The sequence below is a fragment of the Oreochromis aureus genome, linkage group 23 (genome assembly GCF_013358895.1).
Source record: "Oreochromis aureus strain Israel breed Guangdong linkage group 23, ZZ_aureus, whole genome shotgun sequence".
Classification (NCBI taxonomy): domain Eukaryota; kingdom Metazoa; phylum Chordata; class Actinopteri; order Cichliformes; family Cichlidae; genus Oreochromis; species Oreochromis aureus.
The window spans coordinates 42,980,792-43,008,053 of record NC_052963.1 but is presented as its reverse complement, the minus strand read 5'-3'; the positions used below and the strand labels follow the sequence as shown (position 1 = coordinate 43,008,053).

The 27,262-nt window shown below is 42.1% G+C and overlaps 1 protein-coding gene across 5 annotated transcripts; it reads left to right on the top strand.

The window, feature by feature from the left end:
• Positions 1-24: 24 nt before the first annotated feature.
• Positions 25-25,773, top strand: shdb (Src homology 2 domain containing transforming protein D, b). Of its 5 annotated transcripts, none has more exons than XM_039607177.1 (8): positions 25-156; positions 3,618-3,998; positions 5,667-5,817; positions 9,629-9,850; positions 19,692-19,769; positions 20,543-20,717; positions 22,336-22,455; positions 24,926-25,773. In XM_039607177.1, the coding sequence occupies exons 2-8, from the start codon at positions 3,669-3,671 to the stop codon at positions 25,110-25,112; spliced, it is 1,263 nt and encodes a 420-aa protein (XP_039463111.1). In that variant the 5' UTR covers positions 25-156; positions 3,618-3,668; the 3' UTR covers positions 25,113-25,773. The 5 variants fall into 5 exon arrangements, with proteins under 5 accessions (XP_039463111.1, XP_039463110.1, XP_039463112.1 ...); XM_039607176.1 differs by lacking the exon at positions 25-156 and adding an exon at positions 253-365; XM_039607175.1 differs by lacking the exon at positions 25-156 and adding an exon at positions 2,700-2,940.
• Positions 25,774-27,262: the final 1,489 nt, after the last annotated feature.

Genomic DNA, 27,262 nt, shown 5'->3' with positions numbered 1-27,262 from the left:
CAGCGTTTGATTGGAGATGATGGATGACAACTTTGTTCTGTCGCGTGCAGCACAGCCAGCCAAAGGCAGACTTGTTCTAAAAGTTGTGGTTTTAAGAAGCGTAGAGAAGCAGTGACGAGCACAGACGTTTCATAGGGTGACTGTGACATTATCAAGGTATTACGTCATATATAATTTGTTGTTTTGTCGCTGTTTTCTTCTGCGGGAGTCTCCTTACCTCACAGTTCAACACGGGTAGTAGTAGCGGTGGGAAAGTTCCCTAGTTTAGAAATTTTAGCCAATCACAGAAAGTAAACCTCACCAATGGCAACACTGGAGGGCCCGACCCCGGAAGCAAACACCTTTATGCAATAAGAAAGAGTGAGGTGAGGGGAAAATAGAATTTGCCTTAATGTTACTGTATTACAGGTGCCACGTAAAGACTAGTGTGTGTTTTACTAGGCTGATTCGCATTACTGCCTCTGCGGTTTATTTTTGTTTTGTTGTTTGCAGTTGCCCTGTTCTTTGTCATAACTGCATGATAAGTAAGTTAACTGTGGTTAAAATGGGACATTGGTGTGCTGTTGCTTATTAAAGAGCACATGGAATGCAATGCACACCAACCACCAAATGAGGGCAGTCGATGCAAGGCATATGAAGCTATGGAAATCCGCTGCTTCTACAGGTCTGCGTTGCCCCCCCACTACCTCCTTATTTCAAGGCAAATGCTCATGCTGACATTAAGATTAAACTCAAGGCTTTGATATTGTGTGCATCACTGTGTATGTGTGAAACCTGTAGCTTGTTTGTGTTTGTCAAATTTCATAAATGATAGCACATTGAAGCCAAAATCTGAGTGAAGCTTGGAGTTCAGAGAAAATGTCACAGCTATATTTAGCCCGTTATAATGAGGCAGCCTTATTAATTCTATGAAAAGAAAAATGCAGAGCTTCTTTTTCTGTTATGTAACTGCGTTTATTTTTGCATGGAAAAAAAACAACAGTCACTGTATACCTGTCTGATTGTGTGCCTGTCAGTCTGACTGTCTCTGATTTCATGTCGGTGAGAGATCCAGATTTTCCATTTCAGTTTTTCTCCCCTCTGTGCTCTCCACGTGTCCTCCTCTTGCTCACTCTGACAGCTTGCATGTCTGTTCATCTCTGATTTTTCCATCTACTGCTTAGTCTCTGTCTTTGAGTTCTGGCTTTCACCCTGGTCGGGATGGAAATAAAAAATTAGATGTATCCTCAATATGGTACTCGCTAGGAGGTTAGAGGAGGTGTTGGATTGAAGGGATTGTGCAGATGAAAAAAGGGGAAGGTGTGACTAAGGGGAGGGGGAAGAGAAGAAACATTACAGCTACAGTGAAAGATATGACAGGAGATAAAAATTCAAAGGTAGAAAAGAAAGGGCAGGGGAAGAGATATCAGGAGCTTGTAAAGCTCCAGGAAATAATGACAACCAAAAGATGGCTTTTTTTCCCGTTGTCATCTGGGAGAAAAGATTGTAGGTCATTTGATAACATGATTTTGTGGGGACGGCATATTTCTGTTAACTTAATAAATATATGGATCTAATTCCCATAAGATAAAATCTTTAGCACAATGCCCATATGATAACGACTGATTCTCAGACTATTTGAACCTCACAATGAGACTTTGTTTTCAACCCTGGAAAACTTCTTTCTTTTCCCCAGTAAGAATAATGGCAGGCATTTAGTGGCTAGTGAAATTGAATCCCTTCTTCACATTTACTGCTTCACTGCTATAATTGATTTAAATTGGGCTGCAGGGCCCACAAAGATTTGCATTAACACTAATAAAGTGCACTCAGATTTCTTTCAGAAACACCTGGAGCCTTGTTTTCATCTCTTGACCCTCTTTAGGTATGGAGCCAGTACTTGGTAAACACTGGTGGAGACAGACTCGGTAGGCACAATGGCGGAGATGTAAAAAGCTAGATTGGATAATGTTGATGGCTGTGCTGATAGTGTGGTGGGGGTGGATTCTAGCTTGCTGACCTCATCCTTTCTCTCTCACCCCTGGGAGAAAGTGAGCTCATAAAGAAAGAGGCATTTACGGTCTTTTAACAGACTTAGATGGTCCTTACCCACTGTTGCACACAATCCAATTTTCCTGCCTGTGCAGTGGATGATGTGACATTTGTGAGAGGATGAAACACATTCAGAGAGATCAGTAAGGATTAAAAAGAGAAGATGAAACCCAAACATTCTTAAGTTTTTCCCTCAGAGTGGATGGGACTTGTTTGTGTGATAAGGCTTTCTTTTGTTTTGTTTGGTCACTACAGCCCTACAACCCTGATCATGTTGTCAACTGCGTGGGAAGCAGATGCCATTTTCAATACTATCAGTGCGTTTGAAGTTCCCCGTTCTTAAAGGCAAAATCATTTAAATAACCTTGACTGACGCTGAAACATGAAAATTGTCCAATGATGTCATGCGAATAAATAATGCACAAGTTTGGATGACATTCGTGCGAGGTGTTTTTTTATTTCTTCTTTATTTCCCCTCCTAGATTCAGTTTTTGATTTGTGCTCCTCGTGCACCTCTTTAAGAGGATGCAGCTATTGTTGAAGCATGTGCGATGTGCAGATATTTCAATGAATGAACGGTCGGCTGACTGCGAAAGAGAGTAGGATGATATTCCACAGGGAATGAAGCACCTCCCCTTTAATCGCTCGGTTGAGTTTCTCTCGGAGCTGTAGTCGTTCTCGACACTCGCGCATTTTCTGCCAGTCGTTGGAGGAACTCTGCTGGATTTCAGTGTTCTTGTGTTAGAAAGGATACTGTTTGTTTTGGTTTCTTTCGTTCTTTCTTGTGCTTTTGTGGAATAAAAAGTGGAAGTAGAAGGTTTTGAGACTTGTCGGTGTCGTTTTGTTGTCATCGAGATGGAAAAACGCGGAATAAAGCATCCAAAGTGGCTGAAGGACTGAATTGGCTGGGTGAGTGAATGTGCTTTCGGAGCGCAGCGCTCGTTCTGGCTTTTAAATTCAGTGTTTTGGTCATTGTTTTTGAGGGGAAGTTTAGGGAAATCCGCGTATCTTCGGCTTTCCGAAATAAGACTGGGTCAAAACTGAACTTATTATTTTGTGTTCCACAAATTCCAAAAAGTGAAATCGTTAGAATTTAAAAGAACTTATATTTATTTAATTCCTCGTTGATTTCTAATATTCTCTTCCAGGCTTTGCTTTTACTTTTGTATCACCGCGTTAGAGTCGCCTTTTATTGCTGGGGTGTGAAATGTAATTGCAGCCTTGGGCAAAGTCCAGATGCCAGACGTTATTGCTCCCTGCGTAAAACAAAAGGAGTGCGTAAAGCCCAGCTGTCGGTGTAGTTTAATGTCACACGAATGCATGTAAAAGCACCGAAATCGTGGTTCTGTGATCAGGGGGAGATAATCCTACACAAATATTGTTAGTGAAGCAGGACCTGTGGATTATTATCGTCGCGGGTTTTTTTTTTTTTTTTATAATAGAAAGATTAAATTTTTAACCATTGACCTGTCACATTTAGAAAAGCACAAAATCTCACAAAGCAAATCCAGCACATAGCTCATAAAGCCTTACAAGAAAAAAGGTAAAGCAATAACCCTTTATCTGTCCATGTCTATCTCATCCAGCCTCCTGCTCTCCCTTCACCACACACTGGCATATTTGGAAGCTGAGTGGCAATGGCCAAGTGGTTAAAAGACTATCTGAGCTTTGGCAAGAAGGTGCCTCCACAGCCTCCAACACCAGACTACACAGAGAGCGAGATCCTCAAAGCCTATCGGCTCCAGAGAGACCTCGATTTTGAAGATCCCTATGAGGACTCAGAAAATAGATCCAGGGGGGAGTCTGGAACGTCTGAACCTGCAACACCCATCTATGGGTCTCCCATGAAGTCATCCAGTGTGGATGTGAAGTCTCCTAAACACAGACTGATCAAAGTGGACTCACAGGAACTGGGACGCACCAAGATCCTACTTAGCACCATCTCTTTAGAGGATCAGCAAGAGCCCGTGAGTTTCTCTTTGTACCTATATAAAGAAAAATGCAGGCGATGACAAGCTCGGATTTTTATGTGGCCTATCTCTTGAGAACTAGAGGGATGACCGGAAGGCAAGAGAAGGAAAAAAAACTGTCCCACTTCTCTCATCCCATTTCCATCATCGTGACAGTTTTATTGATCAGACTCCATAAGCAAGTGACTTTAATTTGTGTCTGAAATATGCATTGTTTACATAAATCATGATATGTCCTATGCAACACATAATCTTACTACCTTAGATTGAAGAAAGAATTATTGATGGCTTGAGCGGACCATTGAATCAGAGAGGGTCACAGTCCCCTGAGTTTATGTCCTATAAATAATAGATGGGGTTTGGTTTTGCAAGCTGAGAGAGACCTCCACATGAGCAGATGTTAGGAACCATATACTGTATGGTGTATGGTGATATGTCAAGGGCCAAAGGGAGCTGAAATTTATTCTTTGGCGCTGTTTGGGTCATCAGGACTGTATTGCTCTCTTGGCTGCGTGCTCTGCATATTGTGCTGTAGAAAAGCTACTGAGAATTATAAAAAAAAAGGCAGATGTTAACAGAATGACTGGAGAAAAAAAAATTTTTTTTACAGCAGTATGGTGTACACATCAACTCGGCAACATATGTTGAATAAGTTATGGAATATTTCATGCTTTTCATCACTGCAGTTAAATCCATGACTCCACTCATGGAAAATGCTACAAGTGCAAATGTCCTGAAGTGGGTTGAAGTAGCAGTCTTAACTGAAGTCAATAGCTCCCTTCTCTGCCCCACTCTTCTTCTGTTCTCATTAATTTCCCATGGTCTGTGGGAACATCCGCACTCTAATTAACATTGCAGATTCCTGTGCATTGATAGATAACCTGTTACAGAATCAACATGGGATTAGGATGTAATTTTACCAGGGCGTGTATGTGTTTATCTTGAAATTGGCCAGCAAGTCTTGCTACAGTGATTTCCTTTGTCAGAGAGAGTGACAGACAAAGAACATTGTGCGTGTGCATGGATTTATAGATGCATGTGCGACCATATGCTTTCCTATGTAGCTGTCACTGTGCCAGATTACTACTGTTTTCCTCCTGTGCTTGTAAGAAAGAACAAATGCCACCAACTGGACATTTCCCTCTTTAATCTCCTCTTCTCTACCTTCAGCCAAAAACTGGGTCGTGCTAAGATAGGATGATTTCTCACTCTGTTGTTTATTCATTTAATGTGACAAGAAAGATGCAGTATGTTTCCTTCAAGGGATTCAAGAGTTAACTGTCTTGATTAGCAGCTAAATATAGTACACACGGTAATGTTGTACATGTGTTTTTGTTTGTGAGCAAACACCTATTTAGCATGCCATTCAGTGGGGATCTTTCTGTGCAGCACTCCTTACTTTTTTGGCATTAACATGGAGACTGTGTTTCCCAATTATCCAAAAAACACTTGTTTTCTAGGATACTTAAAGTGTTTGGCTCAAACGTTTGATGTGCAACTCCAGAAATGCTGGATAAAAGTCTAACTAATTATAGCCTGTCACTGGAATTTTAGCTCCTTTTGAAAATGTGACTCATTATACTGAGTCAGTATTTTCTTTCCAGAGGGTCAAGTTAAAGTTGTGTAAATCTTCTCTTTCATGAGGAAGTTTGTTTTATCCTTTAGGTGGTGCCGTCCGCTCCGTTGGCTGGAGACACAGATTATTCGGACCCATTTGATGCTCGACTGAACCACCGACCAGACCCAGATCTTCGACCTGTTCCCTGTGAGAACAACGGCTATATGGAGCCCTATGAGGCCCAAAGGGTCATAACAGGTCAGGGCACCCTTAACACCCTAATCTAATCAGTCCCAGTTTTACCACAGGTTTTCATTTTTTTTCTCATCCTTGGCCTTTTTCATCTAAATGTCACCCTCTTTCCTGCAGCTTCAGAATACAACAGCTGGATGTGTTACTGATTTTAGCAGATGGCATTATGTCACCTTAATGGTATCTTTTCTTCATTAGCTCCTTGTACATTTTAGGTTCAGGTTACTTTATTTTTAACCAGAGGTAGATTTGATCTGCAGTAGTACGTCACCCATCTTCACATGCACATTTTGAATACAACTACAGACATAATACAAAATACTGAAGAAATAAATAATAATACCAAATTTACACAACGTCATGTAGGACAGCCTGGAGGATGACTCGTTTTGCTGTGTTGTTTTGCACTTTGCTATTCTGTTATACCTGTATGCAAAAAAGACACTGCACCCAAATCAGCAACACTGATCAATCTAATAAACTTAAACCTGCACCATCCTCCCTATTCTGGTATTTTAAAGAGTACTTAGTGGAAATATTAAGCAACCTAACTAATAGGGTTGCCAACTCCAAGCAAAAAAAATAAATAAATAAAATAAAATAAATAGGGAACCACCCCCCACCCTCCGCCTCATAATGCTTAATTGACGTAATCAACTTTAATTTAATGCACAAAAAAAAAATGCACAGAAATCAATAATTTTTCTACAATAATTAAATAGATTCAACATCTTTCTTCAATAGAATTGCAGACTGCACAGATGGTATCTTCCCAAAGGAAAAAGTACTATAGCTTAGTAGGTTATAAATTTGACTTAATAGTTCCTATATACAATAATGGATTTCTATACATTTTACATCAGATGAAAACTTTGGTTGTAAGATTCAGATAATTATTTATTAAAAGCTAGACGTGACAATTAGAAAGAAAAGTGGGGTTTTTTTGTCCCCCTTTCCCTGTTAATGCCCTACCTGCAAAACTTTGCTAGATCCGCCCCTGCACAGTTACCAGCTGTCAGCTACTTAGAAAAGGATCCTGGTGTCGAAAGTAATATTAAATAAAGTCTAACAACAGCTTATCAAGCTTAAACGTGCTGCTGTTGTTTATCCGCTGGTTTCCTCTTTCTGGCGCAAAGTGGGCGATAAACAAACAAGAGAGACGGGAGTTGCGACAGAAAAGCCGATCAGCTGATTATTGATCAGTTTCATGATTGAAGTAGCAGCAGGAGAGGGAGGGAGAGAGAGGCAGTCGCTCCCAGCATTCGCTGGGAATGCTTTACAAACATTCAGAGATGAACTTACACACTTGCTTTACTTCTCTGAGATACCTTTCTCGGAGATTAAATGCTGGTTTGGAAGCACGTAGCGAGACTCCAAATGCTCAACCAGACCACCGACAGGTCTCGCACGCCACAGCCACTCTATCACGAGACGCATACTCCTCCGACGTGCTAAGGTTATGAGCTGGGTTATGCTATGTCGCAAGTTTTGTGAGGTGCTTTTGTGATATTGAATGGATCGGATTACATTTTATATTTCTCTTCGATATCCGATCCAGTAATTTAGGTCAGTATCGGACCGATACATAATATCGGGTCGGTCCATCTCTAGTATAAATATCGTATAATATATTATTTAATTTCTTGTTAGCAGAGTATTCACCACTAGAGCCTTGTAACAGACCATCCCAGAGTATTTTAGCAGCCAGCTGTGTCAGTTCTCAGCCTCACAAAAAGTCCCTTTAAAGAGTCTAGCCACGATACAGTCTTGAACCCCTCCCCACCTCTGTGATTATTTTCTCCCACATCGTCTAGCTCACATCTATCGTTTTCCATTTGTCTCTCCTTCTATAACATCTCTGTCTGCCCCTTTAGCCCCTCTCTCTCCCTCGTCTGTCCTAGTCATTTAGTGTGAAAGCCTGCCCCCTCCTCTCTCTCCATTTCTCTATCTCACTTCATCTCAAGGGCTCTCCCCGGCCCTGAGGGGAGTCATCGGCTGTCACTCTAATATGTCCATTACTGAATTTTGTGCCCTGTCCTTTCTCCACCGTCACTTGTGCTGCCCTTTTAGTCGTCACGTGAAATTCATAATATCATGGATAAGTGCATGGAGCATCCCTTCCTTTGCCTAAACTGAGAAATGCTGGAGAAATTCTTTTGTCGTTCAGCTGGAAGGAGCTATTGGAGAGATTAGATGCGCAGTGGTGATGGTGCAGCATTTGGGAGGCCATTGTCAAATTTCTTTCACTGTCTGCCTGCTTTTGTCTGTCTCTCTGTCTGTCTAAATCTGCTGTTTCCCTCTAAAGACCAGCAAAGCAGCAGAATCAGGTGCGCAATCAGAATTTTAATGATCTCACACAAAGACTGTCCTGAAAACTGTACTTTTTAGTAGTCAAGATCTTTAATGCTTACTCTTCTTAAGCAGCTCCGTCGTGATTCTTAAATTTGGCTCGTGGGGATAAAAGATTGGTCTCCCTACTGACATGCATCTGCATGCCTAAACACTCAGCAGACTTCCTGTCGTCATTCCCTTCAATCTCCCATGTCTGTCACTCTGTCAAATTGCTGTCTCTTACTCCCGCCACCCCACCCCCACCCCCTGCTTGTGTTTTTCTCCATCGTGTTTTCTCTGAATTTATCATTTTATTTCCTTCATGTCGGCTTTTATCTCCCGACCTTCATCTTTTCCATCTCCAGGCTGCCACGGCACCACGGGTTCCCAGCACAGGTAGAGCAGCATACAGTCCCGCTGTGCTTCTGTCTCAATGACTTAATATCAAACACTGACAGACCCCAATCCTCCCTCCGCCCTTCCTTGCCTTTCTCTCGTGTCCTCTCCTTGTTTCCTCATTGCTTCCTTTTCCCCTTCCTTTTCCTTCGGCTCCACCACATCCTCTCCTCCTCTTTCCCTCGCCTCTCTGCCTTGCTCCTTCTCTTTCACGATTTGCCCTCCACCCTCATCTCCATTACCTCTGGGTCTTTCCCGAGGGGCCCACCACTTGGTCACCATGGTGATTACAAGACTGCCCAATAGCTGTATCTTGCTGTGTGAAGGTTAAAGTTTTTCTCTGCCTTTCGAAAGCAAACCTTTCCATCTACTCTTCCTTACAAAACAACCAGATGTGTGCACAGAAATGCCTGCTCTTCTATTTTTTCCTCTCATTTTCGCTACTACTACTACTACTACAGGCACATTTCTGAGGTCAACATATAAAAAGCCATTGCTGATTGGTATTGCTGCAGCATAGAGGCTCTTACTGATGCATTTGGAAATCAGATTTTCACCTCTTGGTTGCATCAATAACCTTAAAGCCTTTTATCTCATGGCCACGTTTGACTCCACATAACAGTTGCAGGTGCCAAGTAGCATTTGTTGGTTGAAAACCCGCAGAGAAAGTAATGAAAATGTTAACAGGGAATTGCGGATGCTGTGTTGAGCTGTGCTAGATTGCTGCTGGGATTCAGGTTGGACAAGAGGAGGGGTGGTGGGCTGTCTACTGTGTTGCTGCTCAGCATCTACCCCAAGGCATCATTAAGCCCCCCCATATGAGATTCTGAGCTCACGGCAAGCTGTGCAAACATAATTTGTCTCTTTCCCCTAATTCTAGTCGAGGCAGAGCTCAACAGGCTTTTCGTTTAAATTTTTTAGCTCGGAATAATATTAGCATAGGGGAACGTCATCTGTGTTGTCAGATACTATTTTGTAATGTTATCTGTTTTCTTTCAGACTGGTGAAACACGATGCAACAGACACATTTTTGCATGTATATGTTCGTGGCAATGTATGAACTTGTGTTCTTTTGGATCTGACGTGACAGAGCTGCAGCGTAACCCAGGAGGAGGACGGGCGCGTGGAGGGCTGCAGCTCTATGACACCCCCTATGAAGACATCCGAGGCCAGTGTCTGGGTTTGGTGTATGGAGAAGCTCAAGAAGACGGCAAGGAGAGCAGCAGGCTGCCGCAAGATGACGAGAGACCGGCTGATGAGTATGACCAACCCTGGGAATGGAAAAAGGACAACATCTCTAAAGCTTTTGCAGGTAGTTAGAAAACTAACTGTAGTGCTTTTTTAAACCTAGTTATACTGCATAATTAGGTAGTAATTTATGAGCCTGAAGAAGCGGTGAATCACACCATTTCCCTTCAGTCAGTGTTAAAAGAAACAGATGAAAGTTTTCCTTTTTCACATGTCACACAAAACAGAACATGATTAACTTCAGAGGCGCTGCTCACTGCTGGAAATGTCCTGTTTAATTTAAATGAGGGCGTCGCTGGGATAGAGCATGCAGGAGGATGCAGGACGCATGATGCCCACTCACTATAATTTTACTGGGCAATTACACCCGCTATTCTCACACGGGGTCATTTGAACATTTGCATTCTCATCGGCACTCCATCAGGTAATATATAAGGTTTGGGGTTGCAGTGAATGTGTGAAACTGCTTTAGTCAATGCAGTCTCCCATAATAACAGGTTATTTGCAAAGAAAAGTGCCCACATATTGGCAGTTCTGTATTCTGTTAAATGTACCTCGGTGTAAACCTGTGAATGCCTATCAGACGAGTGTTCTTGAAACCAGATGGTGTGATGTTAGTCTGATCCATGAGGCATGTCAAATTTAGTTTTAGCTTTTTAAAAAAAAAAAATTCGGTAGAATATGTCAAGATGGTTAAGATGAGGATTAAAATTTTCTGTTTTTAAAGGTCAGAGCACTCCTAGGAGCACACAGACAACCCCTACTGCTGATACTACATGGCGAAATAATCGTCTAACTCTCTTGACCTTTAATATAGTTATTACATCCCCCCAACCCCACCCAATCATTACATCTCCAACCCTTTTTAACAGGAAATAGCGAGGGCTCTGACTTTCACTCTCAGTTCAAATGACGACAAGCCTCTCTTTTAATGTTTAAATGCTTTCTGGTGAATATTGATTTCTTGCTGCCACACATGTGACTGACCGTGGACTTAATCTATGAATTGATCATTAAAACCGATAATGGTTTCTTCTGTGTCCGTATGGGGGGAAAAAAGGAATAGTTGTCAAGAAGAGACGGATAAAGATAAACATTGTCATATTAGCTACAGTATTTCTTTAAAAATTGACATAGCGTGTCATTTTTCCTCTTTGTTAAAGCTGTGTAGTTCATGTCTCACATCTCGTTATGTTCCATATAAGGAGTCAAGTTGGAGGGAATGAATGAACTGGGAATGAAAGAGACCGAGGGATAAAGAGAAACACAATAGGACTGATAGATGATTTAGGAGTGGATCAGTGCAAGGCATTGCCAGGCCAAGCCAGTCTAATTGAGCTGCATCTCCAAGTCACCAAGGTCAAGGTGATGGGATAATAAATCAACTTGCCTTGTCCTCACTCCCCTCCAATACCACTCTCCTCCCTTCTCTTTCCCTGGTGTGTATGCCCACCACCCCATCCCCCTCTTCTCAGTTAATTACATGCCTACATGTGCGTGACTGATCTAGTGCTAATAGGAGAGTCATGGTCAGTACACCATTGTCAGACACATACACACTTTCAGAATCATATCCATGCACACTGTGTTCATGCCCAAATCACGCTACGCAGAGGAGCAATGAAGAGACACCGTAACCTATTTGAGAGTGATTTCAAAGAGGAGGTGCATGGCAGTTAATTTAAAAGCTAATATCACCTTTCACCTACTTAGCATTTATTCCTGCTTTATCTGTCATTTACTTCCTCTTCAGCTTTTCTTCCTGTTGCCACATACACTGTGCACTCCTGCAGAGGAGCGCTTACAGCACCATTAGAGAACGCAGTGGAGGAAAACGCTTGTGCAGCTCGAGTCGTCTGACCCCTTGTTTTTTCCATTTGGAGTCAGCACTCTGAGCTGGCGTGCTGTCTGTCTGAGCACACCAAAGCACTGAAGTGTAAACACACAAACAGTGTTTTCCATTCTCACATTTAATCCATATTCCCAGGCCCTCTCAGCGTTGCTAGGCATGGCCCACTTGCAAGGATGGGGAGAGATGGGGAGGTCAGAAAAATAGAGGGATGTAAAGAAGGGGAAAAAATGACATGAGAACTAGGTAAGAGAGTAAGAAAGATCCAAAGAGAGATGAAAACGGAGAGAATGCTAGCTGGAGCGTAATAGAAAGGGACATCCAAGGTTATGGTATGTTTGGTGGCAGCTCACTGGATGTTTTTGGAGTCCCAGTGCCTCTGCGGGGAGGGGCGGTGAGGGGTATTAATGGTCGGGAGCTGTGGCGAGGTGTGGAGGAAGGAGAGTCAGGGCCATTGTAGCGGGGTGCAATCAGTCATCCACTAATGCAGGCTCACACATACACAGCAGCCGTGACAGGGCTGTCCCCTCAGCCCTTCGTCCCTGCGGATGTGACATACTCACTCAGATAACCTGCTGAAGGGGGCAGCGGGGAGGGGGATGCGATCTGCCAGCATCCCTACATCATCACCCACTCACAGGCACAAACACACACACATAAAATAGAGTTTCTACTAGGTTTCCCAGCTCTGATTATCACCATGCACCTAATTCAAGGGTGTTGCGTGCTGTTGGCACAGATGAGTGTGTGGCTGTGGGGGAGTTGGGAGGATTGCTTTTGCATATTGTGTGTGGATCTGTGTGCACTGCATTCATGCGAAAGCTTCTCTGATTGTGATTTTCACAGCTTATCCATGGTTACATGTAATCACATGGATGAATATTGAGTGCTGTAGCTGTATTTCATATATTATCAGAAATAAGCTTGCCTCCAAAGCATTGTACTTCTTTTCTGTTGGTTGCCAGGTCCATATCAGCCAGTGCTGTGAGGTTGAGCCTGTCAGTGCCCGAGGAGTCGGACATGACAGGCCTCTCTCAGCCCAGTGGGTTTTAATTACAACGTTAGAAAGCTGTCACTAGTTACTACCATCCAGCTCAAATTACAGCAGTCATTAATTCCTGGAAGTTAATAGATGGTCCAGCAGTGAGAGATTGGCCCTGCAGCCATTCAGCATTATTAGTGAGCTAATGAAAGGCACCGTCTTATTAGTTCTCCGATGGCCACACTTAATGAACAGATGAGTGGGCGTATAAGGTATTTCATGTTTTTGTGTTTTATAGTCCACGACAATAGCTTTGAGCCATGTGATGCCAGTGATGGCTTTGTGAAGTCTGAAAGAGTGGGCACATGATGAGAGAGGCACAAATCAGCTGGAAATCTGGAAAAGGGAAGTTGAATGAATAACATTGCCACCCCTAGTCATTACTATTATGGTGCCATTGAGCAAAGCACTTATCCTCCACTTGTTCCTGTGCAGCTGCTCATTAGGCACCACCAAAAGACTGAACCTCCCCATGCACAGAAGCTGCTCATTATGAATATTTTGCATCCTAAAAGCAAGGTGGTGGTGAATTCAGGGCTTATTTAGGTATAGCTTCAGAATTAGTCTTGCAGCACAAAAATACATTAAAGTGAAATAGTTATGAATCTATAGTGCATTTTTCTTTTTAAATACAGTGCATTAAATATACATAAATTAGCTTATTTCAGGCTAAAAAGAAGGTGAAATTTCCACTTCTGTTGCAGTAGGGATTTTGCAGCCTGTGCAAGTATAGCACTGGTAAATGCACCATTGTTTAAAAACCCTGCATTGTGGCAAGGTATTACTTGCAGGCCACCAGTTTGGTTATTAATACTCACCAGAGCAGCAGATTGATACTGGTGACTTTTATGTTGGACTTTTGATGGCTCTTCTTCTATTTCCATCGTGCAATTAGCATTTTTGTTTGTTTAGTCAAATGTTTGGATAACTAGGTGATTGCTGTGAATTTTGGTTTATACTTTCACATTTCCCAAACTGTTTTCATGATTCGTTAACTTTTCATGCATCATCTGGTCAGAATTTTGATACGCTTTGGTTTGTGTTTTATGTGCAGCGATGGATTACTCTAGCAGTATTATTTCTGTAAGCATGTTAGCATGGGGCTGCTAGGACTTAGCTCTTAGTACTGATACATTTAAATAGTAGGTTGTGCTAGCGGAGAATTGCTTGATAGGACATGTTGTCTAACTTAAGTAAAAAGCAAAAACATGTCTAGTTGCAAATGCTGAGTAAAGTTTGAGAAACTAGCTACATTAAAACAGTGGGAGTGGGAGATGAAACGTTGTTTAACCTTCTAAGACCCGAACTCTTTCGTGGCATGCATTTTTAATTTCTCTTTGCGATTTGGGCTGATTGGGACCTGATGAATGTAAAAACAAAGAATTACCAGATTTACTTTTTTTACCTGATTTTTGTTTCTGACAAAAATGAGAGGATATATATGAGGACATTCGTTTAAAATTTTGATAGAACAGTGGCAGTATAATGTCCTCGTAAGTGGACATCAGGCCCTTATACAGCAAAATTTAGTATTTTAGTCTACACAACCCAAAACGTGATGCCCACATATTTGGACACTAGGAGGTTAAAGATAAAGATAACAGTGCACATGATTCTAGCTGAACATTTAACTACTCTTCTTGGCAGAAATGGTAGAGTTCATTTAAACTGGCTGGTTTCCTGGTACGAACCATGCTTTGAAAAATAGTCCACAATTTTTTAATAGGGTTCACGTTGGGGCTTTGAGAAGGTCTGTCTGGATTGTTTATGTTAGCCTACTTTATTCATTTTAAAAAATGTTTGTTTGGTATCATTTTACTATTGAAACACACAGTTATGTCCAAGCCCCAGAACATGATGCTCACCATGCATGATTGTTATAATAGTGTTTTTAGGTTTGAAAGCTTCTACTTTACTACTGCAAACATTTTGTCATTGTAGACAAATAGCTCCATTTTTTTCTCATCTAACCATAAAACTTTCCTCCAGAAGGCATTTGGCTTGAACATATGAGTAGCTGCAAATTTAAGTTAAGCTAGGGGGTGTCCGTCTTAGGGCAGGGCTTTTTTCTTGGTCAGTACTTTCTCAGTCCATGGTGATGTGCAACAGAGGTCAGTGTGAACAGTGACCGCTGGTGTTCCAACACTTTCCAGTTCATCACAGGGTTGAACCTTGGTGTTTTCTGGTGTGTTGCTAAACATCCTAACCGATCCTAGAGATCTCATCCTAAAATTCTCCTTCTTAGACCTTCACTTGAACTTTCCCATTGTTCTGAGTATTGGCCAATCCAATGAGTCCTGACAAGCATATCCTGCTAAAGAGAAACGACCAGTTGTAGTCAATGATAACGTTACTAATGATGTTAATAAGCCATGGCCTTGTCAAGTTAAACATTTTAGAACCAGTACAACTTGTTAACAGATTAAAGTGAATGTGTTTGTGTATATTTGAGCCCGTATGTATACTTTTGAACATGTGTGGATTAGGAATAAAATTAGCTCAAACCTGTGCATCCAGGCCTTGTTTTTCAAACTCCATAAAGATATACTGAATGATAATTCCATTCTGGAAAAAGAACAGTTCAAAGAAATCATTAAAAGCCCAGAATTACCTTGACATTGATGCCCATGATGAGTGTATGAAAACTTTTGATCACAACTGTATCTCACCCCAACCGGTCGCAGCAGATGGCCCCGCCCCTCCCTGAGCCTGGTTCTGCCGGAGGTTTCTTCCTGTTAAAAGGGAGTTTTTCCTTCCCACTGTCGTCAAAGTGCTTGCTCATAGGGGGTCATATGATTGTTGAGTTTTTCTCTGTATCTATTATTGTACGATCTACTGTGCAATATAAAGTGCCTTGAGGCGACTATTGTTGTGATTTGGCGCTATATAAATAAAATTGAATTGAACTGAATTGAACTTTTTATCTACAGGCAATTGCTAACTCTTTGCAGGTTGTCCAAGAAAATATACAGATGAATAGTTCAAATCCATTATCTTCTCTTGACTAAATAGCACTGTCAGCCAGATGCTGTAGGGCGGTTTAAAGTGTTCATGATTACCAAAGTAGATGCTTTTTTGTGCAAAGCTTGCAAAGACACCATGACAAATGGGGTGTGCGTATAGGCTTTATCTTGATGCATGTACTCTGACAAGGCAAGGTTCCCAGGGCTACCCTGAACATGCGCTTGTGTGTGTGTGTCTCTACAGTAACCTTCATGTGCATTTATGTGTGTGTGTGTGTGTGTGTGTGTGTGTGTGTGTGTGTGTGTGTGTGTGTGTGTGTGTGTGTGTGTGTGTTTGTGAGGCGGGGAAAAAAAGGAAAGAGCAAATGAGATTTCCATTTCTGGATTGATGCTGCTCTCTGTATCTCTAAGCAGGCCCTGGGGGCATCTGACCAGTCTCTTCATCAGTTTACTCACACAATAGACTCTGCCCGCTCTCCCACTCTCACCTCCTTTTTGTATTTGTCACATTTCCTGTCTTTTTCCCCTTCCGTCTTTCCTTTTTCCCTCCTTCAGCCTGAACCTTGACTGACATTAATGAAAAGACATTTCTTTTGTGTCTCTTCCTCATTGGCCTGTACGAGAGATAACAGAAGTAGAGTAGGGCAAGAAAAGAGACAACCAACGTAGCCTGGAAAGAAAGACAATGTCCCAGTTAAAGGGGGAAATAGGTGAAGGAGTAGTGACGAAGAAAGAGGATTAAAAAAGACGGAGAGCACCATGAATCCAGAGGGATATGGATATAATGAATGTCTGTAAAATGGAGAAAGAAAAGATGGGTAAGGAATTGTTATAGAAAGGGAACTTGTTTGAATATACATTTTTTTGGTATAAGGTGATAATTATAAATCTTACTGGGGTCTTTGTGTCCAGCAGAAGGTCTTTGTGTGTAGAGACACGATGTGATGCCAGAGGTATTTGGAAAAACAGCTGTCTTCATTACTGGACCTAATGAAGCTGTTATATTGTCTTTGTCTGCTCTCCCTTAATTATGAGGATACAGAAAACAGCTGGTGCACTTGAAAAGTTACTTATCCATCACATGAGAAGATGTGTCCTCTGTGCAACACACAGAGTAAAACCTACTCTCATTTCCCTCCCCCTCAGATAATTTCTGGTAATTGTTAGCAGGTATTTTCGGCGCACAGGAGATCTTGGCAGACCACAAATGGCTGTTACCTGCTTCATTATCTGGGTTAAAAAAGGAATGAAAAAAACACTATTTTTTGCATAGACATTATTTACTTTACAAATGAAAAAGATTGCCTTTGTTTATTGATGTGGGCGCACATTTGTCTGTAAACCATTATTCTCATTGTTTTGTATTGATGAACTTTCTGTGGACGACGGACCCGCAGGTTCCATTAGGAGTGAATGGAAAACAGATGTTCTCTGGTAGTAAATCAGTGACATGCTGTGAGTGTGTGAATTTGAATAAGTGTGTGTGTGTGTGTGTGTGTGTGTGTGTGTGTGTGTGTGTGTGTGTGTGTGTGTGTGTGTGTGTGTGTGTGTGTGTGTGTGTGTGTGTGTGTGTGTGTGTGTGTGTGTGTGTGTGTGTGTGTGTGTGTGTGTGTGTGTGTGTTTATATGTTAGCTTGGGATTCAGTCTTTTGTTATTAAATGGAGGAGCTCTGTGGTTTGTGCTGTAATGCTTCTGCTTGGTGTTTTCCAGAAGAGAAATCCATTTGGATCGCAAAGATAACCATTTTTTTCTTTCTTTCTTTTTAAAAAAAAAAAAGTCCATCAAAGCTCCCATATTACGCCCCTTTAATAAATTAAGTGAGTCTCATATCGTGTCCTCATGAAGTGTTTGATGCTCTACCACAAAATACCACCCTTGATATACGGGTGCAGTCCTCCCTATTACAGATGGGCTGTTGTAGTCTTTGTAGCATGTGTGTGCATGTGTGCAAAGGTCACAGCACAAGTTACACAGTCACAAAATCTGTCTTCTGTCTCACAGCTTCAGTTAATTTCTGGGCAAATATTATTTATTAAGTGAATGTAACCTGATATTTAAGGAGCAGTAAGGGTTCTCAGACTGTTGTTGCTGCTGATTCAGTCGAACACGTTTGCTATCAGGGCAACAGGGCTTTATTTTTCCCCCAGTACTTTTCACACCTTACATAAATAATGCACCCCCCCTATATTAGTAGGTCAGTGTTAAGTTTTTGCAGATTTCCCAGCATCTTAGTTGTCTGGAGTTCGTATTTGTCTGACTATGAATATTTGGCCAGTTTTTGAAGGTTTTGTGCTCTCGGGTTTCTTCTTGATGATAAGCAAGGCTAGTGCAGTTCAATGAGCTGTCTAAATAGAAGTTGTGTGATCAATAAATGAATTAAGTAAAACGCCCAGAAACCAGTGTGTTGTTAAAAATATTCAGTCGGATTTAGTTAAAGATTAGTTGTTTTTCTATTAAGTAAAGCAAAAATCTGCAAATGATGTGAGATGGGATAAACAGCTGAGCCATTTCACAGTCTTTCAAGAATTGTTTCATTTTTAAGTTCGTTTTTTGATGAGCAAGCGCAACTTTAAGATTCAAGAATACCAGACAAACAACAACAGTAAAAGTGAGGAAGCTTGATGGAATTTTCTCCTCCTGTAACACGCCACTAGCTGAGGTTATCTCTAACTCAGATGGCTGAGCACATTTTTGATCTCTAATAAATTGTCTCGGCTGTCTCCAATTTCTCTTTCTCTCTTTTCTTGTTACCCTTCACTTGCTTTTGTGTGCTTCTCATTTTAAACCTTCCTCTCTTTCCACACATCCCTCTCAGATTTGCTTGAGAATTAGAGGTGTGAAATGTGATGTGGAGGTGAGCTGACAGGCAGCAGAGTGTTGCAGTGGCGGCGTTTTCGGGGTTTCAGGTTAAGTGTGTGCATGTGTGCGTGTGGACCTGTGTTTGCGTGCGTGTCTCCCATTGAGGAGTGCGAGGCCACACTTTAATCCTGGCTTGAGCAGAGGTGCGGCCCGCTCCAGATGGGGCCATTGTACTGCGCCATGCATCAATAATTCACCGAGAGCCAGAGAAAGTGGCGGAGTGTGTCTGCCTGTTCAATAATTAACCAGGGAGGGAGAGAGGCATGTATGTACAGCCCGGGTCTCTTTCCAAACGCCCATTCAAATGGCCTTTGATGTGGTGGGCCTAGGGGGTCTTTGGATTTGTCGGCTCATTAAGATGTCACCCCTCTTTCCCTTTTATTTGTTTTGTAATCCGTTTTTGCAGTGAGCAGGAGCTGAATGCACAGTGTGAAGCTGGAAAGATGCATAATGTACGTGTGTCTCCCTGTGTGTCTGTGTGTGTAAGGCTGCGGTAATGACTGTTACATTAGATGGTCGCCTGCCATGGTATATAATGAGCTATTTTCAGATCTGCCTCGGAGTGCACCTTCAGTAGCTTTTTCGCTGTAGGTACGACGATAAATGGAGCATGTTTCTTCCCCACGCGTCACAGTTTCTCTGTCACGCTGCGCTGTGGGTCGTCTTGCATATGAAATCCTTGTTTTCATTACATCTAATGCTAAGGGACAGTTTCTTTAGGTGGGCTGATAGAGATAAATAACCCACGCCTGACATCTCCTGCTCTCTCGGTTTCATTCTCTTTGCTTTCTTTAGTCTTCTCTCCCACAATAAATTACTTTAAATATTGGCTGTGAAACACTACGCTATGTTTGTTCACGTGTGTGGAGAAAGGAGGAAAGAAAGGTACAGTATATCACTTCTCCCCTTCTGACTAAGAGGTTTAGTTAACTGCACTGAACGACACTACATATCTCTCATTTGACACGTCTTCTCTCCTACCCACAGCTTCCTCTTCTTCTTCTTTTTTTTTTGTCACGTCGACTTCTCACTCTCTTCACTCTAAAATCTTGCACCCAAGTTCACTTTCACTCCTCGATCATCACCATTTTCCTCACCTGTCTGTTTTTTCATGCTTAACTTTGCTTAAACCCATCTGTTGTTTTCTCACTCCTTTTTCTCTTGCCTCCTCCCTGCTCCCGCCTTTTATTAGAAATGAGGGAGTTGGCGGAGTTGCCTTGGCCTGCCCCTGTGGGTCAGCTGGAGGAGGAGCACCCCACCAAAGAACAAGGTGACCTCTCACCCTGAACACCAACAGCCCCCTTCCCCTGCTTTCCTTCTTCAACCCAAGCACTGAAACATGCAGTCGCCCTGACCTTTATGACCCAAGCTGTTGTCCCGCATCTGCTCTGCCTCCACCCTGAGCCACCAGCGGCCTGCATCTGTAGCACCTGCGTCTGTCCCTGCCTGTTCTAACTGTTGGATGTGGTGTTGGGGGATGTAAGCACTCCCTTCTTACCGCATTCCCCTCGTGCATCAACCATGCATGAAAAGCTCCCCATAAACGAGGATGTCGGCTGTGTTCATGTCAGGGTACTTAGTAGTGCTGTGGTGCACTTAATATTTAATTACAAGTTCACTAGGTTTAATTTCAGAAAATTCAAGCAGAAAAGGGGTAAATAACACTTCAGTCTCTGTAATTTGCTCCAAAGTAGTATTGGTACAGTCAACATCGAGTAATCTGCATTGTCTACTGCAAACAAAGACATGTGCGAGAAGAAAGCCGAGAAGACGCTAAATTCCTGCATCCCGCTCCCCTCCTAGTCTCTCAAACCCACCGATCGTGGTAATTGTGATAATACTGCTGATAGTTTTGTCACTGTTGGACCCCGACGTGCTGTTCTGTAGTGTGACCCACCCATGAGAGGTCTATGCCGCATGCGCAGCTTTGCAGTAGCCCGATGTCTGATGTTTACCCTAGTCTGGCTGAGAGGCTTAATCCCTTTTGATAATATTGCTGTGTAAATAACATGACTCACTCTTTCTGTCCCCGCCTGCCAACAGTGCAGTTTGATAATACAGAGTGGGATCGCTCCTCATCGCCCACAGAGCGGTTGCGTCCTCTGGGGCCCAGATCCAGTCCGCTGGCAGGAGGGGGAATGAAGTTTCGAATGCCCCACGAAGGCCTCACAATGGTGGGGGAGAGAGTGGACCCTACTCTGCCTCTGGAAAAGCAGGTGTATGTATGCTGTCTTTTTTAAAACCCATAGAAAGTCAGGATCTTCTGTTTCTGTTTATCAGTATGGGCCGTACTATTCAGGTTTTAATCAGATTAAGAGGCCTGCATGCTCTGATGTTCAGTTACTTCTGACAGGAAATGATTGAGTGCCCTTGAATCTGTCACTTCATTTACATTCACTGTAACACAGGATAAAGACATTTCTACAGGCATCAAACTGTACTGGCAATGCAGTGAGTGATTCAGTGCTCAAACATGGATCACTCCAAGTACATTGAAGAGTTGGATGTTCAGATGTAGAATCAAACCAGGTACTTCATAACGCAGATACATGTGTTGTAAATTAACTAAGAAAAGTCTGTAAAAATATATGCATTGCTGCTATACGCACACCTAAGGCATCCCTATAAAAGTGATTTTGAAATTGGGGGATTGTAGGTGCCACAAAAAAAACTAAAACTAAAAAAAGCCAAAGCTTGTCTGATTGCTCTGCTTTGATCTATTAAGGACTTGGGCACATTAAAGTGAAACGATTATGTGTTTCGGCTAAGCAGCACTCATCAGACCTTGCAGGACTGAGTAAGGTTAGAACGAGAGCTAATTAAGTCAGAACATTAAAAACACACATTTACTTTAGTCTTAATTTCAGACATCATTGGTGTAATTTATGTGCTGTTTCTGCGCACATTAAGGGCCGTGTTACTAATGAAATCCAAGCACACACACCCCTTAAGCACAGATACACATTCAAACACACATGCAACACTCCGGGTTGCTCTCACAAGCCTGAACCTTTGTACAAATTCACATGAGGATGGTGTTGATTATTACGCTCCATTACTCCCTGATGATCTCTTAGAGGCTGTTTTGAGCTTTGTGGTTTCCTCCACGAGAAAACAGCATCTCTGTCAGTCTGTAACATACAGCACCCCTTGCTCAGCCATCTCCTAATAAAAGCTCATCGTTATAGAAATGGATATTGCAATATCCTTTTTTTTTTTTTTTTTGAAGCCCCCCCTTTTAATGACACTCCAAAGGTTCTTTGCACTTTGCTCTATCAGTCTGTCCAACGCTTATGTTCACACTGAAGGTTTTCAACAGTGAGTGATGCACTGCAATAAAATTCTGTCCAGACATTCATGCTTGTCAAGAGAAAGAACTGATGGGTTTGGCATTTGCAGTTTTAAGTGCTCAACTGCTGGATGAATTGCAGCGAACTTTGCTTCAGATATCTGTGTCCCACTGAGGATGGATTTTAATTTGTGTGATCCCACAACCTGCTAGCAGGGATCCTGGCTTGTTGACATTTTAGAGCTAGGAAAGTAAAATGCGTGGTGCTCTGAGTTTGTCATCATTACATTTTTTGTAATAATTTTTAAAAAATGAAGAAAGAAGGAAAAACTATACTCTCAGGTCCACATTGTACCAAAGACTGCTGCTGCACTTACCGGGGTTAATCTTACAATATATTTTTATAATATCTTGTCAAATTAAACCTTTCACATAACACTACACGTGTCAACATCTGTTCCCAAAGGTGTAAAACACACCCTTTTTTTGTTTATTGGTTTTGGCTTTTTTGCCCCTCATGCCTTGTCATGTCTGTGTGTTTGCTCAGATGGTACCACGGTTCGCTGTCACGTTCGGAAGCAGAGTCGCTGCTTACACTGTGTAAAGAGTGTAGCTACTTGGTGAGGAACAGTCAGGCCAACCGCTCAGACTACTCCCTCTCTCTTCGGTAAGAAACACTCTCACGCACACATGCATGCATGCACACGCAACAACAGGCAGCATAACACCTGAGCACCATTTCAGATGAACAGCTATACAGTTTAATTGCATCTTTCTCTTTTTTTCTTGCCAAGTGTGGTAGGAGGAGTGTGTGTGTGTGTGTGTGTGTGTGTGTGTGTGTGTGTGTGTGTGTGTGTGTGTGTGTGTGTGTGTGTGTGTGTGTGTGTGTGTGTGTGTGTGTGTGTGTGTGTGTCACCACCTGAGCTACTGATATCATATTGCAGTCTCCCACACCGCTCCATCTGTCTCTCCCCCTTCTCTCCCCCTCCCTTCCCTTTACCATCACCCCCACTTAAGATCACTGCCACACTGATTCTCCTCCCGATACTCATTTGCAGGGCACAATACTGCTTATCTGGTCAAATCTCTCCCTTGTAATTACTAGCATGATCCATTGTCCTGGCCTCACCACCATTCTCCCATCAGCGCTCTGTCCTCACACCAACCTTGGGTTCTCTCTGTGGCCTTCCTTCACGGCCCCAGCGGGCCTTCTAAGTGGTAATCAGCCAGGTAGAGCACACTTCAGTGCACACATCATCCTCCACATAATCACTAATGAATATGAATTACCTTCTGTGGGACACACAAGAAGGAAATTAGGCAGGGAGAGGAGAGAGGGAAGAGGAGTGTGAGGGGAGAGGGAGGCACAGTGTGTCACCGTGTTGTGCTGACATATAAACAAGCTCATGCATTACTCATTTACATGAGTAGAGTGGATGTGACACACACACGCACATTTTTCTCCAGCAACAAGGTCAGTACTGGTAATGGTTCAACAGCTGGAAAATTTGCAGGAGAAGTAATATATCCAGAAAATCTTTGAACCATAAAGAAGCTGGCCTTCACTGAAGTCAACCTTCAGGGTCCAGCTCAAACAATATGCTCCTGAGATCTACTGACATACATCACTAAAAAGACACCAAAAAGTGAAGCAACCTGATGAATACACTAGTTTCAAAAAAAGCTCTGTTAAGAAGAACTTTAAAGATTAAAATAAAAAGATAAAGTGCTTTCAGACGCCACCTTATTTCCCAAAGGGGTCACCACAGTGGATGAATCTGCATGTCTGACTTTGCAGAGATTTGTAACTTGTTGTTGTGACCCCCAGAGTCTGGGTTTTTGTCTCCTAATACTAATTTCAACCCTTAAAATCTGTAAAAGCCAAACTCAAGTGTGTGTATCTTCACAATCCTTTGGGTTTTACCATCTAGTTCAGTGGTTTAAATAAACTGGCTGATCTTGTGCCAGTACCGTAGCTAGAAAAGGTAGACTAAGCTACTGAAATAAGACTAAGCTACTGAAATAAGGGGGAAAATTCTCCTTCTAGAAAGATGTATCAGTTTAGTCTTTATCGGGGTGTTTTGGCTGATTGGTAGGCTTTTTTTTATTTAATACCAACAATATAGCCTTCAGAAAAGATTCTTTGTGTAATAACAAGCAGTACTACCTACATTTTATCAAAAAATGCATTATCTGTATGTTTTGGGGTGGGGTTATTTTCGGTCATTGCTGTTATCTGTCCTTGGAAAATGTGAACCCCACCTACGCTATTCTAAGATTACACAGAAATGTGAACAATAGAAGCAGCGACTGATTAAGGATGTTTTAATGGAGACAGGAGGAAGCCGTCTCAAAGTGAGTCAGCACTGAAGTAGGCAGGCCTGCTAGGTTTAAACCAACATGTAATATGCACAAGCACTGGTAGGTTGTAATCTACCATTTAGTACAAAGAAGGCCCAAACATACAGGACTGGATGAAAACACGCTGTCAACTCTGAGCTCTGACATGATGAAGCGTCTGGCTCTGGTGCTCAGGAAGCCAGTGGGACATTACATACTGCCGGTTGTTTGGCTGTTTATAGTTGCAGTGAGTGCTTTTGGTTTCACTGCTCTTCAAAATTTAATTTGGTTTACTTGAACAATGACAATTATGGTGACCGGTTTCAGCCCTTGTCTTTCCCTCCACTTCTATAATTAGACATACATCATGGCTGGCTGGCTGGCTCTTAAAGGGGAAGTCCTTTCGCGGCTGCACGGATTTTAAAGGGGAGGTGTGGTCCTCTGAGCGCAGCCACTTTCACAGTCTGGAGCATTCATCTTTCTCGCTCTCTCTCTGACTTTGTGTTTCTCTTCCTTGTGTTAAAACACCGCTCATCCATCCATCATAATGTCACTTCCTTCCTAATTTGTGACATGATGTTAAATGTTGGTTAGAATCGTGTCCTCAAAGCGAAAGGAAAAAAAGGCGTGAGCATAAATCTGGCCTGTCACTTTCACCGTCATTACGTGAGAAAATGTGTGGAAGCCTGAATGGTGTTTTATGTGCCCTACATTTAATGTCATCCCTCTTCTTTTTTCACTCTCTTTCTCCTTTTTATGTCCGTCCTCAATCTACGGTTCTGCTTTTACTCTCACAGGAGCTGTCAAGGTTTCATGCACATGAAGTTCACCCAGTGTAAAGATGGCAAGTACGTGCTGGGACAGAACAGCCCGCCCTTTGACACCATCCCAGAGCTCATCCACTTTTACACCACACACAAACTCCCGATCAGAGGCGCTGAGCACCTGTCCTTGCTATTCCCAGTGCTGGTGCAGACACTCTGACCGCCCTGGAGCGCCCTTTCAGTGATCAGACACTTTGAACGTGAATGTTTGACTGGATCTACCCAGTGGAGTGAAAGCGTTCTCCTCTATTTTGACTGGAAGACTTTTGATGATTAAGCACATGAGGAGCTTATGCTCTTACCTACCACTGCTGTTGTACCCGTGCCAAGCTGAAACATCTGGGGGATCGATTCACGTGAAATGCAATACCTGAACTTGAGGCACCTTTTCTCTCTCATCCAAACGAGGCTGACTTAAGGACAAAAAAAACGTTCATTTCATTGCATTTCTTTCCAGTGGATGTTTGCAGAGCTCCAAAGAGGAGAACGTGTGTATTCTGAATGTACTGAAGACCAGCAGGAGACTGAGATTAAATTATTGCTGTTCCACATTAACACCTCATCGACACTGGTAAAATATTGCTGTTGTTAGGTGAAAACCTTGCAGTCATTGTGCTGATTTTTCATATTTCTGCTAGAGTCAGTCAGTTGAGTTGTACTGTATCAGATTAGATTCCTTCTTCATCCTCAGGCTCGGGAAACCCTTTTGTAAACATTGAAAAATCCATGTTGCAAGTATGCTATTTTCAAGTGTAAAAGGTTTTTACCAACAGCAGTTATATTCCCAAAAGCTTTTCTACATAAAGTCTTGCTTATTTCCATCCAGTCAGTTCCGTACAGTTTTCTATTGATTTGCTTGACACAGTTACGTTGTTGATTTTCCTTCATAAGCGAAGAGAAGCTGTGTTGTATTTGCCTTGACCTCACTGACCTTTTATCTCTTGTTGCTTGCATTTGAAAGACAATACTGGGTTTATTGAAAGCAGGTCTGGTCTTTGACTAACTTAAGGATAAGATAAGCCTGGAAACTGAGGAGAAGTTTCATATGAAGAAAGAGATGCGAATTGAATATTGAACACCAAAACAAATTGGGATTATTATGAACACTGGCCATATTCAATTGCTTCGTGCATATTTGATTGAATATTGCACAATTTTTGTCTGGCAAAGTCATTACATGCTGTTTGGTTAGTGGAAGATTCAATTCACTTTTATTTATATAGCGCCAAATCACAACAATAGTCGCCTCAAGGCGCTTTATATTGCACAGTAGATCGTACAATAATAGATACAGAGAAAAACCAAACAATCATATGACCCCCTATGAGCAAGCACTTTGGTGACAGTGGGAAGGAAAAACTCCCTTTTAGCAGGAAGAAACCTCCGGCAGAACCAGGCTCAGGGAGGGGCGGGGCGGGGCCATCTGCTGCAACCAGTTGGGGTGAAGAAGGAAGACAGGATAAAGACATGCTGTGGAAGAGAGACAGAGATTAATAACAGATATGATTCAATACAGAGAGGTCTATTAACACATAGTGAGTGAGAAAGGTGATTGAAAAAGAGATACTCAATGCATCATGGGAATCCCCCAGCAGCCTACACCTATTGCAGGGAGGATTGAGGGTCACCTGGTCCAGCCCTAACTATATGCTTTAGCAAAAAGGAAAGTTTTAAGTCTAATCTTAAAAGTAGAGATAGTGTCTGTCTCCCGAATCCAAACTGGAAGCTGGTTCCACAGAAGAGGGGCCTGAAAACCCCTCTTGAAGACAAATTAGATGTTTGCAAAATGGGATGGAGTCTCATTGCTGCTGTCTGGTAACAGCACTGTGTGGTTAAAAACTCACGTTAGGAAAGAGACGGTTTCTACCAGACACATTTGGGATTATTCAAAAGGAAAATTAATTTCAATCATTGTTTCTTAAGGCTATAAAAATGAAAATTTAAAAATGGAGCCAAAGATGTTAGGTTGCACTCTATAACCTCTGCATTACCCTGTAATCAAACCAGTGTTTTTAAAGGGTTGTCTTGTATATTTTTAATCACGATTAGTGGTTCCTGACCTGGGGAAGAAATGTGGAAGATTTGGAAACAATAAAAATCTAATTTCTGCTTTGCAACATTTTTTTAAATTTCTTACTCATTTTGATTTTCTTATTATGAAATACAATTTTCTTTGTTTGTTTGCAATTTACCTCCTTTGGAAAAGCTACTGGGGAATGGGAAATAACAGACTAACTGCTTACAGCTTAGATGTGCATCCTGTGAGTAGTTCTAACACATCGCTGTTAGTCGCGTGTAATAAAGGTTAGG

Excerpts from the sequence above, each read along its gene's own strand:
- shdb (XM_039607177.1), top strand. The coding sequence starts at position 3,669 with ATGGCCAAGTGGTTAAAAGACTATCTGAGCTTTGGCAAGAAGGTGCCT. Across the intron at positions 9,851-19,691 it reads CATCTCTAAAGCTTTTGCAG|AAATGAGGGAGTTGGCGGAG; the intron begins GTAGTTAGAAAA and ends GCCTTTTATTAG. Across the intron at positions 19,770-20,542 it reads GCACCCCACCAAAGAACAAG|TGCAGTTTGATAATACAGAG; the intron begins GTGACCTCTCAC and ends GCCTGCCAACAG.